At 45.4% G+C, this 18,414-nt stretch overlaps 1 protein-coding gene and 1 long non-coding RNA gene across 2 annotated transcripts in view; one reads left to right on the forward strand and one right to left on the reverse strand.

Annotated features, from left to right (window-relative positions):
- Positions 1–13,146, forward strand: part of LOC122463527 — a 203,773-nt gene extending 190,627 nt beyond the window's left edge. Inside the window, exon 3 of the long non-coding RNA XR_006286971.1 lies at positions 13,028–13,146. This is a non-coding gene — a long non-coding RNA (uncharacterized LOC122463527). The remainder of the gene's footprint in view (positions 1–13,027) is intronic.
- The window catches only part of SORL1 (sortilin related receptor 1), a 100,003-nt gene that overhangs the window by 47,839 nt on the left and 33,750 nt on the right, over positions 1–18,414 (reverse strand). The window contains 11 exon segments of the mRNA XM_037882205.2: positions 1,237–1,409; positions 3,002–3,087; positions 3,455–3,583; positions 5,001–5,187; positions 7,290–7,468; positions 9,489–9,577; positions 12,486–12,559; positions 13,123–13,240; positions 15,163–15,355; positions 16,416–16,585; positions 17,925–18,026. Coding sequence (XP_037738133.1) covers positions 1,237–1,409; positions 3,002–3,087; positions 3,455–3,583; positions 5,001–5,187; positions 7,290–7,468; positions 9,489–9,577; positions 12,486–12,559; positions 13,123–13,240; positions 15,163–15,355; positions 16,416–16,585; positions 17,925–18,026 — 1,500 coding nt within the window.

An 18,414-nucleotide genomic window follows, 5' to 3' on the forward strand; every position in this document is an offset into this window, starting at 1 on the left:
GAAAATACTCCTCTTGTGATATGTGCCACCCTTCATTTCCATTCAGAGCAGAAGATAGGCGCTTTGAAAAGTGCTTTGTAATGGTTTTCAAGGTCTCACCCACAAGGACAAGACTAACTCAATTTACCTTCTTCACCTCGGTAGAAGGTTCTCTGCTTCAGTAGAAAATTCCCAACCTGGGGTTTAACCAATGAAATCCTCTCATGTGGCTTAAAATAATTATTAACTTTTTCCTCTTATCATTTTCAGTAGCTGCAAAAAGAACAGGAGGACTTGTAGCACCTTAGAGACTAACAAATTTATTAGAGCATAAGTTTTTGTGGGCTACAGCACTGGATGCATAGAATGGAACATGTAGGAAGAAGGAAGATAGATACATACAGAGAAGGTGGAAGCTGCCATACAAACTGTAAGAGGCTAATTATTATAATAATAATCATCTTAATTAATTAGCCTCTTACAGTCTGTATGGCAACTTCCACCTTCTCTGTATGTATCTATCTTCCTTCTTCCTACATGTTCCATTCTATGCATCCATTCTATGCGTCCTTCTCTGTATGTATATATATACCTTCTTGCTATATGTTCCATTCTATGCATCCGATGAAGTGGGCTGTAGCCCACTAAAGTTTATGCTCAGATAAATTTGTTAGCCTCGAAGGTGCCACAAGTACTCCTTTTCTTTTTGCGGATACAGACTAACACAGCTGCTACTCTGAAATCTGTCTTTAAGTAGCTGCTATCTTACAAATCAGATATACAGGGCCAGATCCTCCGCTGGTATAAATCAATGTAAAGTCATTTACACCAGCTCAGGATCTGGCCCTTAGAACCTAAAGGACATTCATGACCAGATTAGCCCTTCTAAGATGGGTTACATGAGGGTCTCAAAGACAGAAAAACATAGCTCCGTCCTGGCTACAGCTGTGTTTTTCATTAATAATAAGGATGCTTCACTCTTATACAGGGCTTCCCATCAACAGACCTTAAAGTACTCTACAAAGGAGGTCAGTAGCATTCTCTCCATTTTACAGATTGGCAAATTGAGGCACATGAACGTGAAGCAATTTACCTAAGGTCACCCAGCAGGCCAGTGGCAGGAACAGTACCCCAGTCTCCTGAATCCCAGTCCACTGCTCAATCCACTCGGCTATTATATCACACAAGGTATACGCTCTTCTAGGAAAACATCCCAGAGCATTGTGCTAGGCAGGGACTGCCCAGAACCCAGCTCACCTGTATAATGTCAAGCGTCACATCCGCCCAGTACAAACAGTTGTGGTCGTAATCAAAGTCCAGAGCCACTGCCCCTCGCAATCCAGTTAGAGGCAACTCCTCGCTGATTCCAGAAGAGAGATCGTACCGGTGGATGGAGTAGCGCGTGGCATACAGAATAAACTCATTCTCTTCTAGAGGTACAGAGAAATATTTATGTAGAAGCCTTTTCCCACGAGTTCCCTTGGGGATAAGGGGAATAAATGGGGTCTTCTTCATTTCTGACCAAAACCACACAGTTAGGACCTTATCATAAATGAGACTCAGGCCCTTGTTTTTGGAGAGAGAAGATTTTAATTGGTGTATGTCACTAGCCATAGATTTCTGTAGCTCACCCACAAAAGTGAAAGGAAATTATTACCACTATTATTTATTCAGGTTGGTGGAAAAAGAGGCTGAAAATTGCAAAAGTAGGTTCTTTCTTTTATTTATAATGTTAAATTTTATTAAAAAAAAAAAAATTAACCAGCTCAAAACATTCGCCAAAAAAAAAAAAAAAATTGTCCAAGTGCTTTCTCTGGAGCCTAAATGCATTAAATGTTTGCGAGCCATAGAAGTGCTTAAGTCGATAGATCCCAATTGGCGTCTTTGGGGTCTAATGTAACATAAATACTTATCATGTAAGAACTTGGGGACCATCCGTCTGTTTTGTACAACACCTAGCACAACGGGGTCCTGGCCCAGGACTGGGACTCCTAGGCACGGAAGTCTGTACCAAAATCCCAAACCAGGTGAGGTTTGGTCCTGTAGAGAACATTTCATGCCTCTCTGATTACCACTCGGCCCTTCCCTAAGACACCAGTCAGGCTGGGGGCTGGACAGAGGGAGGGAAAAGAGTAGGGGATCTTGATTGACACCAAGAGAATAACTCCCATTGATTTTGGCTTGCTTTGGATCATGCTGTACCTTCTCCCTTGCAGATACCTCTCCCCCTCTCTCTCTTGCACATTAATCACATTGCGCATGACGCAAGATTCAATTAAGGCTCTAATGACCGGAATGCTAATTACGTTGGCAGCACATGGGTGAATGAGATCACTGCAGGGCCCTCATGTCTGGAAAGAGAAGGGGAGGAGGCGATATATTTGTGTGACTTGTCTGGCTCGCACCACTGAAGTGCTAAGGCATAAATTTTGCCCCGCATGGGCACAGAAAGCCCCAAATGGCCATCAGACTCAGTGGGGGCAGGACGGGGAGCCGTGGCTGTCTGGGGGCTCTGCAGGCTCGGTAAAGGGATGGAGAGGTAGAATTCTTGCTCTATTTGTTCTGTTTTAATCTTATTCTAAACCTACTACGGTATGAGTCAGGAAATCATGGAGGAGTTTGGTTCCCAGTTCTCACCTATTTTCATGTCTTCAGCTCCCCTCAGTGAACAAAGTGTGTTTAGCACCATGTGGAATTGAGCCCTTACTCTGACACTCAATCAAGTGGAGTTGGGGCATCCAAACTCCATGTCACTTAAAAGTGTAAATTCAAACCTGCTCCCATGTCAGAAACTCTCACTGACTCCAGTGTGAGCAAGGCTAAACCCTCAAAAACTGCATAAGGGACCCAGAAGGAAGGAAAGACTTTTTACGTGCTCAGATATTTCAATGCAGTTCCATTACTTTTCTCAGATTTCTGAGAGCCTCACGGGAATCTGTGGATAGTCCCTAAACAGGCAGTGAAAGGAACACAGACTTTGCAAGGAAGCCACCAGGGTGGCAGTGCTCCCACAGAGACTTACCTGCTAGAGGACATGGCACCAGTTCCCCTTCTAGCCGTGATTCGATGTCTCCTCCTACACAGGTGTCCCCAGAGATCTTGCGGTAGCTGGAATATATATATATACACACACACATTCATTTCTTAAAGGAAAAAGCTAGCATACTCTCATGTGCAACCAACCGGTTCTTGTCGGATTTAGAATTAAGGGTGTTGATAAATCACATTATATTGTGTACTCCATGGGTGCATTCCCCTTAATCACTTATTAATTTGATCCTTCTTTTAATACCATTCAAATAAATTTCAAAAACTTAGATTGTAAACTCCTCGGGGTAGGAACCCTCTTTTTGTTCTGCGTTTGTACAGCACCTAGCACCATGGGGGTCTGACTTGGGGTCCAAGGAGCTACAGTAATGCAAATACATAATAATAATTTGAAAAGACAAGTTTCTTGCCCATGTGCAGTACGTACCCTCTAGTCTTTCTATAAGTTGAGCCAACGGGACAAGGCACAGGTGGGGAATATGGTTTCCCAGCAAATTCAGGATCAGGGATGCAAACTTCTAATGATAAGTCATCGCTCAATTTAAAACCAAAATCACTGCGGGCAGAGGGGGGGGGAAAAGGAAATGCTATCAAGTTATATTGCTACTTTCATGTATTCTTTGCAACACTGTTAGAAACACAATGTGTTGGGAAAACCATTAATGGTAACATTCAAATTAATAACAATGTTTTGACATCAGACAGCAGCTTGTATCGAAAAACCTCAAAACATTTTGCATGCATTAAGTAATTAAACCTCACTATCATCAAAACACATTAGGGCATAGGTGCCAGCACTGGACTGGGACTCCAGATACCCGGGTTCCATGCCCAACTCTGCCACAGGATTACTGGGTGACGTTGGGCAAGTCCCTGTGCCTCAGTTTCCCATCTGTATAATGGGGATGCAGTAGAACCTCAGAGTTACGAACACGAGAGTTAGGAACTGACCAGTCAACCACATACCTAATTTGGAACCGGAAGTACGCAATCAGGCAGCAGCAGAGACCCCACCCACCCAAAAAAGTTAAACGAGTACAGTACTGTGATAAACATAAACTACTAAAAAAAAATGGAAAGCAGCATTTTGCTTCTGCATAGTAAAGTTTCAGAGCTGTAATAAGTCAATGTTCAGTTGTAAACTTTTGAAAGAACCATAACGTTTTGTTCAGAGTTATGAACATTTCAGAGTTACGAACAACCTCCATTCCCGAGGTGTTCGTAACTCCAAAGTTCTACTGTAATGATGCTTACCTCCTTTGCAATCTATGCAAAAAAGTGCTATATAAAAGCATTATTGTTACATTATCTTAATTTTACAGATGGGTAAACCGAGGCACAAAATGGTCAAGTGACCTGTCCAAGCTTACACAATGAGTTAGTTGCAAAACTGGAAACCAATCCCACAGTACTTATTTCCCTTCTGACCAGCTCTAACCAAATTCATCATTATTCCTTATTTAGGTGCCTAACAGGGAACAGAACTCTTTATAAAAATCTGGCCCCTGCCCAACAATTCACACATCAACAAATAACCTTTACATGCGATTGTCAAAGCAAAGCTCCTTTATCCTGACAGCTGTTTAGTTTCACTGATATCTAAATTAAAAATAAAATTACATAGCAGTGCCAATCACATCCATCTGGTTAAATGGTCTCTTAGCTTTTCTATAGTAGCTCTCTGTCATTGGAAATCATCCATTTTAAGGGAGAGGTGATGCCGTAATAATACTTTGCTTTTCTATTGCACCTTTCAGAGTCTCTCAAAGTGCTTCAAAGACATGAATGAAACCTCTTACCTCCTATTAATGAAAGAATGTTTTCAGTCTATTTAGCCTGTTCTTTGCTATAAAACCAGGCCATAGATACAAAGAGATAAATAAATTGGATCTGTTTGTTTGCTCACTGTTGTTAGTTACTGATATTTATAACTGAATAACAACCCAGACTAAAGGGAATTAATTGGTACTTACCATTCAAAGTCTTCTCTTGTACATGAGCAGTTGGAGACCATAACTGGTCTATCAAAATCTTCCCCATTGAAGCAAGTCGCATGAGGAGTCCTCCTTTTGAAAACTGTCTTATGCCCCAGTAAGCACTCATTACCTCGCTCATCGGAGGGTGACCACAGTTTGTAATCGTTTTCTGTGCAAGGGACGCCTATGATAAATGACATGCTTGGGTTAAATAAAAAAAGTCACCATGACCTACATACCCCAGACTTGAGATTTAAAAAGAGGGGGCCTGATTTTCCTCTGTCCTTGTATCGGGAGTCGTCTTTTACCCCCGTGCAGAATGGGTGCAAGATGCTGGGGGGCTGAAGATACTAACCACTGCTGGAAGCCAGTTGATCTGCTAGCATTTTAATCTTTCCACAGCTGCCAATAACCACACAAGGTGCAAAGCTGTGGAGAATCAGGCCTAGTGTTTTGTCTTTTCAGGAGCCTGAGTTACATCGTATGAACATTCACATTCCCTGCCGCTTTTATTCCAAGAACAGCACCTCAGGCTAACAGTCACTGATTCCCACATACTCCGCCCCTCTCTCTGCGGTGCTGAGGTTTCACAATATAAAGGGCTCCCAGAAGCCCATACAGGGGATATGAGCACATTTTGTGTGCTGCAGAGCAAGTTCTTAGCATGGATTTATGGACTAGAAGATCTGTTGCTACATGGATTTTCTGAGGCTTCGCCCTACAGAGCAGGCGGGCAGGGGGAAGGAGGTGATTCCCAGGTCTCAGTGCTCTGGTGGCAGTATGCAGTGGGATTCCTCTCCACCATGCCCTGCCGAGTTCCGCAGATTCCAAGCCCAGTTTACAGGCCCGGTGCTGCGGAGAAAGAGTTGCATTTAATACCTTTGATGCCTTGGGTTTAAAAGAGGGAACTGGCTAGCTCAAAGGCTTGCCAAGGCAGCCTTTCCACTTTCTCCAGGTTAACTGCTCAGTTCCGGACAAAGTTGGTAGCCGCTGAAATCCTCTTATGGAGCCAGTTTTCCCTCTCTTTCACACCAGGGGGAATCAGGGATCGCTCCATAGGAATCAGTGGGAGTAGGACCCACTTGCCCAAAACAAATAGAAAAAGAGAGACTATTCCGACTCAAGACGCACAGTGTAGGGAAGAGGAGAGACGTTCGGTGACAGAAGGCAATAAACGACTCCAAAGCAATGACAATGCATTTGCGACGACTTACTTAAATGAAGTCAATCTGATCCCCAAACAGATCCATTTATAACAAAACATCAAGGGAATCGGTTATAAATTTTAGTCAGGCAAATTCCTCTGCCAAGCGTAACTGTCCTTTGATTAAAATGCTGCTGCACAATCAAAGCTGAAATTGGTTATAAATCATTCATTGGCCTGGCTTTCAGAAGTGGGTTGTTGGGGTGTTTTGTTGTTGTTTTCCCTTTTTAAAATCCTTCAATTCCCTGAGAGGAGATTTTAGCTACAGAGGAAAAATGCAAATGTCCTTGGCGAGCATTTCAATCTAAAAATTCCGTCAGTGGGCATGAAGGGGCACAGAACCTGAGGAAGAGGAACAGTATCACTGAAGTTCCTGGCTTCTGAAGGTGACCCTCTCTTAGGGTACGTCTACACTGCAATGAAAGACTTCTGGCACAGGCTGCCTCTGGCCTGGCTCAGCTGACTATAAAACTTCAGTATGGACTTTCAGGCTTGAGCTGGAGCCTGAGATTTGAGACCCTGCAAAGGCGGGTGGGTCTCAGCCCAAGCCCAAATGTCTACACTGCTGTTTTTAACTGTACAGCCCAAGCCCTGTGAGCCCGAGTCAACTGACCCGGGCTCTGCCATTAGGTGGCAAGGGTTCTTATTGCAGTGTAGACATACCCTTAGGCTCTGAGCCTGCAAAAAGGACCACGTGGGTGGCGCCCTCAAGCCTTGCAGAGCCCTGCTGAAGAGCTGACTTGACTTTCAATGAGACTCGGGCTCCTAAGTTACTTTTGAAAACAGGACTAACGCCCGTAAGTGAGTTAGGTGCTTTTGAAAACGTTATCGTTGCGCTCAGATGACTAGGTTGTACTTCCTCTTTCTCCCGCTCAGCAGATAAGCGATGAGAGCCCATGAGTACATGAACTTTTAAAGGCCCTACTTGTCCCCACATTAATAGTCAATGGGGGAAGTTGCAGGGATCTGCTGCTTTTCAATGAATGGACGGACACCCATGTGTTTGAAAAGCAAGGTGTTGGGATAAAACAGACACCGTACGTGCAAACCTCAATGCCACATTAGTACACCAGGTCCCTTACCAAGCACGTCAGTGGTGTTGATCTGCAGTATCAGCCAGCTGTGGCCGTTCTCTTTATAGGAGCCGAAGATGGTGAACACAGTGCTCTTCTCCCCCGGCTCGGTGAGAAGCCCATACACAAATACCGGTTTCTCCGAGAAAGTGAATGTTTTCCAGGTCTCCCCTTCATTTGTGCTGTACCTAGAGGGGGAGAGACAAGGACAGTGGGACTGCTGCAAATAAACTCCTGGTGGCCTCCTGGTTGGGATTTATTTGCTCATTTCTAAATTTACACAAAACCAGGTACTTTCAAAACCTTACTAAGGTCATGGTCATGACTAGTAACACTTGGCTTTTCCATCCATAGATCTCAAAGTGCTTTACTAAGAAAGATCATTGTCATTAGCGCCCTTCTGCTGGTAGGGAAACTGAGGCACAAAGAGATGTGACTTGCTCAAGGTCAGTGATAGAGCCAGGATTAGAAGCCAGATTTCTCAATTCCAAGTCTACCGGACCACACTCATCACGAAACAGAAACAAGCAGCTGCATAATTTATCTGGACGATATCTTTTTTTCATAGATACACCTGCACACGTATGTAACAGGACAGTGACAGCTGCTTGCAACTATGTGGCTTAAAATTCTGTCAGTGAGAAAAGCCAAAGCTTGTGAGAGTCTGTGCACAAAAGGAAGAACGTGGCAGAAGCTGCTCTGTAGACGGTAGCTGGTTTCCCAACACCACAGATGTGAACCAGATGCAAATTTCCTACAGGGCTCTCTGACCTTTTTAAGAGAGACTGACCCCGAAGCAGCCAAGGGACATTGGTATGAGGCAACACATGTGCTTCCTTGACACAACAGTGATGCTCATATCAGAGACTAAGTTTTGGGCCTAACTTTTTGGACACCAAAGCTATATCAGAGAGGATGCTCCCTTTCAATGTACATCTCTGTAGCATATTTAACTTCTGTAGGAATCCATGCTCTTAGTCATGTTGAAATCTTTCCTGTATAATATTTAAATTAAGCTCTTAAGTTAGTTCACTGTCAGAACAGCTGAGAAAAGCAGCCCTTCCAGTGCAAAAAGAAAAACAAGGGAAATTAAGCCAAAGCATTTAATGGCATTCGGGAGAAAATAGGCTAGACTTCTCCCACATCTCTTTGCAGTTATCTAAAACGGTGGGCTGTAAACTGATCCTGCAAACTGTTACGCATGCAAGTAACCCTTGCTCATGCTAGCTGCCCCCAAGGCTTCTGAGGGACCACCCACACACGAGCAAATGCTTGCAGGATCAGTCCCTAGAGTATGCCGGTAGAGCGAGCATAGTAATTACACGCTCAATGACCCACTGTCAACGGCGGGTGTTAAATATTTGGGGTCTCAGGCATGCATGTAAAGGCCAGAGGAGACTGGGATTGTACAGGGGAGAAAATGGGGAATGTGTAAAATCAAAACAATAATTTAAAAAACCCTTTCTTCGGTTCTATCGTAATATATAGCTCTGTCCCTGAGAAGTTGGGGATGTGTGTTTAAAAAAAAAAAAAAAATCCTAAAAAATATATATATCCTAGTCCAAAGTGTGGCAATGAGACAAACCCTCATACGCAGTCCAGTTCTATTGGACGGGAGCTGACCCGCCACTGCGTTGCAACAGCGTACCTCCACTGAAGTCAATGGAATTGCCCTATTGCAAAATGGAAGGATGTACTTGGGGTTAAAGCACTGGGTTAGAGTTCCAGTGATCTTGGTTCAATTTCCAGCTCTGCCAGGGATCTCCTGTTGGACACTTAATGGCCCAGTGCCTCAGTTTCCCATCTGTAAAACAGGGATAATGCCATCTCACCTCGTAGAGGCTGTGAGGATAAAGCCTGTAGTGTTGGTCACGCACTCAGACACTTTGATTATAGGGGCCATATAAGCAGCAAGGCAAAGAGAGAACAGTGAAGAATAAGGCACAGAGCCATGGAAATACAGCACTGTACCACAAACAGATATCCTGTATACCTCAGCCTATTCCTGTTCCACTAGTGAGAAGTTTCTTTAAAATTTTCAGAAAGGGGCAGGGGAGAGGGTGATGGATTAGCATATCAAGGATATGTTAAGGGCAAAATCAAGGGGTCAGTTGCTAGTCTATTGTTTTTGTTGGCTCACATCTCTTGGGAAGTCATCTGCTTCTGTCAGGCAGTTTGAAAGAAAACCCATCCACCCCAGTAACTTACTTGAGCTGGTCTGTCTCTGTGCCCTGCGTTATTGCTACGAGAATGCCACCATGGTCACCCCAAGTGTAGTAATGGGGTCCGGACAGTGCCTGAGAAAAGAAACACCGACACAGGGAGCTTAATGAGAGAATGTTGAGGTGGCTTGGATATGAGGTTATAAAGCATCATATGAACCATAAAACATAACCACAAAGGCTCTCGTTCATCTGAGTCCTTAAGTATATTCATCGTGTATTGAAGTCCCACTGAAGCTTTGCTGAATCAGGGCTGAAATCCTTGGTATAAAACACGCTCTATATGAACTGGGTATTTGAACTGTGCTGACTTTCTGGTCTCCTGGGCTCCGGCAATAGAGACTCAAGTGTTTACAGGCTGTGGTCTAGGATCAACTGGAATCATCGGACTGGAAGGGACCTCGACAGATCATCTCATCCAGTGGTTCTCAACCAGGGGTCCGGGGCCCACTGGGGGGCCACGAGCAGGTTTCAGGGGGGCCATCAAAATAGACCAGAAAGCAGAGCCAGCGTTAGACGCATTGGAGCCTGGGGCTCAAGCCGAAGCCCGAGCCCCACTACCCTAGGCTCAAGCTGAAGCCTGAGCAACTTAGCTTTGCGGGGGCCCCCAGACAATTTCCCTGCTTGCTACCCCCTAATGTCAGCCGCGGCTTTTAAAAATCAGCTGGATATGCAGAAAAAGAGTTATTGTGGCACAGGTGGGCCATGGAGTTTTTATAGCATGTTGGGGGGGCCTCAGAGAGAAAAAGGATGAAAACCCCTGATCCAGTCCAGTCCCCTGCACTCATGGCAGAACCAAGTATTATCTAGACTGCAGCTGAGTTACTCTGAACTTGCGCAGCTGTAACCAAGAGCAGAATAGGACCCTGGACCCTTATTCTCCTCTCACTTAAACTGGTGGAAATCAGGAATAACGTCACCGAAATGAGAGGAGCTGCACTGGTGTAAACGAAATCTAGAGCAGTTTGTTATGTTTGCAAACCTTCCGGTGAGCTGAGTGGAGACTGGTTGGTTTCCCAGGATTTCAGCCAGTTTTATGTTTGAGTCTGTGAGGTTTCTTCAATACTAAGAAACCAAAGGGTGCTTGGAAACCACATGTTAAATGGTCCATCAGCCAGTTCACACATCCATCATGGGAAGAAGAACTGTCGTGTGTCAGACCCACCCTCAGCTCTGTTTTGAAACAATACCAGCATTCGACAGACCGCTAGGCTTTCCAGGCTGGAGCAGATGATTTTCACACAGCTGCTTGCCAAAACCGAGAGGCAGAAACCGAGGTCACTCCTGCACAGCTGCAAACTCGAAAGTGCTGAGTCATTCCCCTTCTGCTCCCCTCTTTGCACCAAGAGGAAGATTTAGACAATCCCAACAAGAAACTCAGAAGCCAGGGTCTTGTGAACTAAAGCTCCCTCTTGCTCATCACATTTTTACCTTGTACTTTTACATGGAGCCCTCCCCGTGCAAGGTCAAGTCAGAACAGGAAGCACGCATGTGGCTATCTCGCTTTTAAAGATCAAACACTTCCACGTCATCCCAGAAGTTCCTACGTGAAGAAACACGGCTCCCCCATTGCCTTTCCTAGGTTGAATCTCTGATATGTACATGCTTTCAAGGACAGGGGTTCTTTGGACAAGGTTGTATCTCAGCAATAACAAAAACAGCGGCATGTTCCCACTGCTGCCCCAGCAGCCCAAATGTTAACCAAACCGCACAGCATTTACTGGGAGGAAAAGGAGGCCGTTTTACTCACAGGATTAAACAGTTTACAGATGTTGAAACACCATATTACACTAACAGCAAAATGTACAGACAGACCACAAACCATGCCACAGACCAGAACACCCAGTCAGTAAAGAATATTCAACACCCGTAAACTGAGAACAACATCTCATTCCACTGGAAGGTGCCAAGGGGTTTCTCAGCCATTCAAACAGGCAGAAAGCACTGGCTTTTCTCTGAGTTTTGTCTGCATTTTAAGAGGGAAGCACTCAAACATAGAAGACATATAAATAGGTCCATCGAAAGCTTTAATCCAACATGTCTGACGCCTCTGAAAATCCAGATGAAAACAGCACTAGCGCAAGAGGAATGCAAACATTATTCTCGCTTCCCTGGGTCCCCTGAACTCAGCAATCCTCAGTGATGCCCCAGTATGTGCTATTATTATTATTATTTCCATTACATTGGCACCTAGAGGTGCCACCTGACATCAGGTCTCCACTATGCTAGGTACTGCCCCAAAGAGTTTGCTATCTAGAGAGACAAGAAAAACAGAGGAAACTATACTGTCTCTCTTTGCAGATGGGGACTGAAGTTTAATCTCTCTTGACTACGTGACTTGACCAAGTTTGCAAGCAAGGAGTCTGTTGCAGAGCTAGGAACTGAATGCAGATCTTCTGAGTTCACTGCCTTTAACACAAGGCCAACCTTCCTAACCACCCACTCTGGCTGATGGTCCAGCTGCATCATGCTGGTCTTGGTAAGTTCAGCCACAGAAGGCTCTAGCTGTATGGTGTGCCAGATTTTAACTCTATATTGTTTAGTTTTCCCAATTTTTATATGGTTTTTAATTATTTTAATAAATGATGCTTTGCATACCTATGGTACATGTGGGCATCTTTAACACACTTGGAAAACGTCTCGCAGAACCGTGCAATACAGAAAGAGAAATCTGGTGCTTTCTACTGTTCCCAGCCCTTCTATGGTTGAAATGACATCACCAGAATAATAGCACCTGTCAGAGTAAGTAGGACCAGGAAACATCGGTTGGACGCTCAAAGCCCTTTTTAATTCCATTTCTAGGGCTTTCAGCACATTTCAACGAAAGCTACTTGGTTTGTGCTTGAATTAAGGATGTGTCAGTCACCTTTAATACATAACATACTGTATATAATAGTTGCAGACTAACATAGCAATGCTTGCCCCACGGAGGTGCCTTCTTGGCCAAACCGCCATGCAGGTTCAACGCAAATGGCATCCTTACCTCTCTCCACCTTGCTCCTGCACTGCTTGAAACGTACACGTTCGTTTTGCTTGCCATATTCTTGCCAACTGAGCCTAAGAGAACGAGAGCGTCATTTTTCTTGATGTTTCTTAAAACAAACTCAGCTCTCTCTGAGCCATTTTTTAACTTGTAATCAAATGAGTTGTTTTTGAGGAGTTGATTTTTCACACTATCAATGAGTTATTTTAAGTAAGTTTTAAAAGATGATTACAGGTTTTAAAAGCAAGCAGGAAAACCACATCAAGGTAAGGCGGTCAGATGAAATCGGCTCTGTTTGAAATGTTCAGCAGAGCGAGCCTTCCGCAATAGAATAGTGAGTCAGAGATGAGTCCCTGTATGTTTTTTAAAAGCCTTCATTTTGAGAGAGGCAGGCACAGATTACAAAGCGTGTAATGGGTTTCTACCTCCAGCAATAGGGTGGTGAAATTTATATGCAGTAATAATTATATGAGGCGTGCTGAGGACAAAGGATTGCAAAATTCATATTTTAATTGATTTTTTTGTCACAATGTTTTTCATAGATGCAATGGCTCCAACCCGCAACGTGCTGAAGGCCTGCAAGTCAACAGGGACTGAAGACAGTACTCACAGGATCAGGCACTTGAGAAAAATATACCTGTGGCAATGATCAGCCCTGGAGCAGATTCTTTGGAGAGAATGGGCATCCTACGCAACTGGAAGTTAAGCAGCTGACTCAGTCGCTGGGCCAGATGAAGAGAGCAGCCCTTTGAAAACTGGAATAGAAAAAACACACTATGCCACTTGCTAGTGTAAAAGGCATTTCATGTGCCATGATCCTATGTGAGCATCTCAAAATGCTTCCCAAACCTTTGTAAATTCAACCTTCCAACACCCTCAAAAGGTAGAGAAGAAAGCTTGGTCACCTTTCAGCTTGACTAAAGCAAGGTGATATATCTGCGCATAAAGCCTTCAGTGTTTAAGAAACTCCAGTTGGTACAGCCCGCTGCAGCGTGTCACCTCAAGTTATCACGAGCACATCACACATGCCATCCACTTCCTACACTGAGCTCCCACAGAATATCAAATCAAGTTCATGGTCTTGGTCCTTCAAGGCATGCAATGGCCTGGGCCCAGGATATCTAAAAGACCCACTAAGGATCCAGTATGAAGACCACCGTGGAAAGTTTTACTCCTCTGGCAAAATGGAAATCTCTTCAATAAGGGTAACGCTTGTCTATACAGAAGAGAGAACTGGCCCAAGACTGTGCAATGAACTCCCCCAGGAACTAACATCACAAACCTCCATGCCTCAATTTCCCCATCTAGAAGAAGAAGAAGAATGCTTCCCTACCTCACAGGGGTGTTGTGAAGATAAATTCACAGGTCTACATGAGGTGCTCAGATACTACAAAGACATCACCATAGAAAAGGCAAAAACCAGTAAGATTATATGATGTAAAATCTGCCGAAAGTGAACTCTTACGATGAAATTCCTTTTACGGGGATGTGTTCTGGGTTTTTTCAGTGCCCTGCAAAATGTAACTAAACATATCATTTATTTCTTCTGAATAATAAAAAAAAATAAAAGGGGCCTCCACTGTAATCTTTACAATGCCTAGAAAAACTGTGACCTTCAAAACATTAATTAAAAGCTACATTTGGAAGAAAAAAAATCCCGAAGAACACAAGGGAAAAAAACTCCCAGCACTGTAATCAAAAAGCCACTAACAGACATACAGAAAGTGTTCTATTGTCCAGTTTAATCTGCTTCATGTTTAAGAGACTTTCACAATGAGGAGGCCTTTTAAATATGTCATGCTTGTTCAGTGCATCAAGCCACTTCCCCACCCCAGGTTCTTGTGCCCGGCCCCGAACTGGGGGGGCTAGACTTGGCAGTGAAGCCGGCAGGGGAGCAGGGCTTGGGCTCTCCAAAAAGACAGAGTACATCCATCCATACGCGGGATTCACAAAGACAGGTTGCTCCTTAAACCCTTTTACCCCATGCTAAGCGACATCGAGCCCTATATTTTTAGCATCTGTGTGATTTGATATGGAGACAACAGGTGGAATCCTGGCCCTGCTGACGTCAATGGAAGTTTTGTCACTGACTTCAACAGGGCTGGGAGTACACCCACAATGTCTTCAAACTGGTACCGCCTCAGATCCTTTCAACCGACTCTGTTGTAACAGGCAGTTCCTTTCTTTACAATAGACACACAGGAGCTTCATCAACAATCAGGGCTAACATCGGCCTCCTGTAACCAACCGGCTAGGGACATGAGTGGAAAGACTCTAACCCCAGTACTGATCCAGTGCTCCAGCATGATGCGGGGGCTGCTGGAGGTGCCATCATTCTAACCGCAACATCAAACCAAGGTCCTGTCTCACAAGATCCTCAGACACTTTTAGTACTGTAGGGTGCTTAAGCCTGTTTGTAATCTAATTTTGTAATCCTTCCTGTTTGTAATCTAATTCCCTTTAAAATGATCATTCAACCACAGTCTGTACCACGGGGACTGATGACCGGATATTTCATAAAACAGATTACATTTTCATTTTTGTCATCTTTCTTTTCCTTCTCATTCTTGCACTGATCCTTCCAAGGGAGCAAATGGTTAATGACTGACCCAACAGGGGAAACAAGGTTAAAAATGCTCCCTCCCTCCTGCAAACACCAGGTTTTGCTCATTGTTACCTCACAATCTATTTTTTCTCCATAACCCGTATACGCTGGAGCCTGCAGGAATTCCCAGGTTCCACCTTTGTCAAAGGTGATGACAGACCTCATGTTCTCTTCACTGAACGAGCCGTTTATCAGGGTGGCGATGTACACTCCTCTCACACCCTCGACACGGTGGAAGTCTGCAAAAGGCTCGTTGGCAAAATACCTGCAACGGCACGCACATGTGGGTCGTTTGGTTAACTGCAGGAAGCGCTGGGATTCTGGGGGAGAACGTGCAGGTTCGTTCAACATGAGGGACCTCTCTCCTCAGAGAAATAACCAGATCAAACAAAGCATGGACAGCCAATTTACTGAGCGAGAGTGACTAATTTACCTCTGTCAACTATACTGAGCCCTTTCATCAAATGCTTCTACTGAGCCACCTCAAAGCCCCCAGCAAAAAGAAGCCCCAACCTCTCTGTACCTTCCTCATAGTGCAGGTTCTTCAGACTGAGAGAGGGAGTAATGCTCCGCTCACTCACGCTGATCTTACGCCATTAACACAATGGAGTCATAGGCGCTGACGCCAAGGCTGTTCCGGGGCTGGAGCACCCACAGGGAAAAATTAATGGGTGCTCTGTACCCACCGGCAGCCAAGCTCCCCTCCCCGCCCCCCCGGTCCCACCTCACCTCCTCCTCCGCCTCCTCCCCTGAGCGCGCCAAGTCCCCGCTCCTCCACCTCCCTCCCAGTGCTTGCGGCCGGGCCAGGTAGCAAGCCCTGGGAGGGAGCGGGGAGGAGTGGGAACGTGGCGCGCTCAGGGGAGGAGGTGGGGCCAGGGTGGGGATTTGGGGAAAGAGTTGGAATAGGTGCAGGGAGGGGGCGGGGACTTCGGGGAAGGGGTTGGAATGGAAGCGGGGCAGGGGCAGCAGGGGGCAGGGCAGGGGTGGAGTCGGGGCAGGGGGCGGGGTCGAGCGCCCACCGGTGCGAGTAGAAGTCGGCACCTATCAATGGAGTTACACCTAAGGACCTGGTCTAAACATAGGAGCGGGAGCCCAGAACTCCTGAGATCTAATCCCAGCTCTACTACTAACTTCTTCTGTCATCTTGGATGAACCACTTAACAACTCCACCTCCTCTGTAAAATGGGCATAATGCCTACCTTTTAGGGAGCTGTGACGTTAAATGCTCATTACCTGCTAACCCACTATGTTGCATCCTCTCTCATCTTGAGTTCCGCAAGCCACCTAGCCCAGGAGTCCCATCAAGCCAGCCCAGCCCTCCTTACCTGACCAGGGTATCACTGCCCGCCCCTCCAGGGCTATAGTACAGCACATTTTCTAAAGACAGAGAAAACTTCAGGCCTTCTGCTTCTGAGATGTAGAGGTTGGTGCAGTTGTTACTGTGGCTGACACACACGAACACCTGGTCCTCGGACGCATCCGCAATGTAGTATTCCTTAGTCCGGAGGAAGGGGGGTGTGTGTTAATGACATTAGTTCACTCAGCCTATCCATCACTTACATAGACACACGCTGGGAGGTTTTCCCACCCTCCATTGTTTGTCGTTTCCCCTTAGATGCCTAAAAATAAATCCTCCTCCCTCCACCAAAAACAGCTTTTCCACTTGGCAAACAAATTTCTCCCCTCTGCTTCTTGCACGTCATCTCTCTCTCTCGCTCTGTCCCCCTCCACCAAAACCCTCCTCCAAGCACAGTTTGCCCACAAAGTCGTCCTACGAAGATTATTAGAGCGGCACCATTCTTAAAATTCATCCCGCTCACACTGGCTCGCCAAGCCGTATCTCTGTCTGGCCCATTTCTGTTTGGATCTGAACAAGGCTGCCAGCGCCTCGAGCAGGGAACATGCCCCTGTGCATACACCTCAGCAAATACCACAAAGACAGCAGGGCACTTGTCTGTGAGCACCTGCTTTGGGAAGTGGCAGAATCAGCGGTGCCAGACCATCTCTGGGTTTGAACCCCTGATTGATCCATTGTGCTCCTTCTGCGTGGCAGAGCGTGAAACTTTCCAGACCAGACTGTTCTGTCAAAAGCACTGGCCCACACTGAGCATACGCACACACTCAGGAGGCACAATCCTTCCCCCCAGCTCTCCCCCCGAGGGGGACACGTGTACGCCGCACCGTCCTTTTGCAAAGTGCTGCGAGCTCAGCTCGTCCCATCTGCTGCCAGCCAGCTCCACAGGGTGGTGTAGAAGGTGGGTGGGCCACGACACTACTCTCTTCCCTGCCCCCATGGGCTGATTTGTATCCACAACGGTGCTATCAGGGAGCCCGGATTATTGTGGCAGGCCCTTGCACGAGGGGAGAGAAGGATCTCCCTTCCCCCCCGCCGACAATGATTTTCTGAGACACAGCAATGTTGTCAGTATTTAGAATCCAGAGGCCACTCCCCTCTAGATGACACTAATTTAAAAATCTATGCCTAAAAAAAATGGTCAGAACTATTTATCTCGGCTCTATCAGGCTTGATCCTGCAAACACGTACGCACGAGTGATTTTACTCTTGTCTGTAGCCCCATTTATATCAATAGGCATCATGCGCATGGGTAAAGTTACTCCTGTGTAAACAGCAGGATCATGGTAACACTTTGCTTCCATTCCATTCCAAACATGAGAAGGCCAAACTGTTTTGAACTAAGTATAGAATAAGGCTACTTTTGCTACCCATCTAGCTACTGTAGTTACTAGTTTACCAGTAAAAATGCTATTCGGATCCTAAGGTGCCTTTGGCTGAGGGAGGAATAAGTAGATGCCATAAATCAACTCCATTTTACCTTAACTGGATGTCTGGTTACAAACTGCGCAGCTCGCATTGGCTTGCGGTTGAAGGAAACCCAGAGCTGGACTGAAGTTTGCTGCTGGCTGCCCAATAAATGCTGTGAAGAGGAGGAAAAATGCTAGGAATCTTTTTTTATTCCTAAATTCACAATTCCATAGAGAACAGGTTAAAGACAGATCAGATACAAATTAACAAACTCAACAGTACAAAAGGCAAGCAACTATCTTACCCACTCTCCAAAAAACCACAACACAATTACTTGATGGCGAGTTTGGATGGGATCCTGAGGTACTAGGATACCACAAACATTAAAATGGCTTAACTGTTCCCTGTCATTGTGAAACCTGAAAACTGTATGCCCCCTTATGCCAGTACATGAGATATTATTATTGGTAACATAGCAACCTCTCTGCAATTTATTCATCTATTCGCCCCATACACTGTCAGTGCTAACTAAGGTGACAGGAGCCTTGGAAATCCCATAG

The sequence above is a fragment of the Chelonia mydas genome, chromosome 22, assembly GCF_015237465.2.
Source record: "Chelonia mydas isolate rCheMyd1 chromosome 22, rCheMyd1.pri.v2, whole genome shotgun sequence".
Taxonomy (NCBI): Eukaryota; Metazoa; Chordata; order Testudines; family Cheloniidae; genus Chelonia; species Chelonia mydas.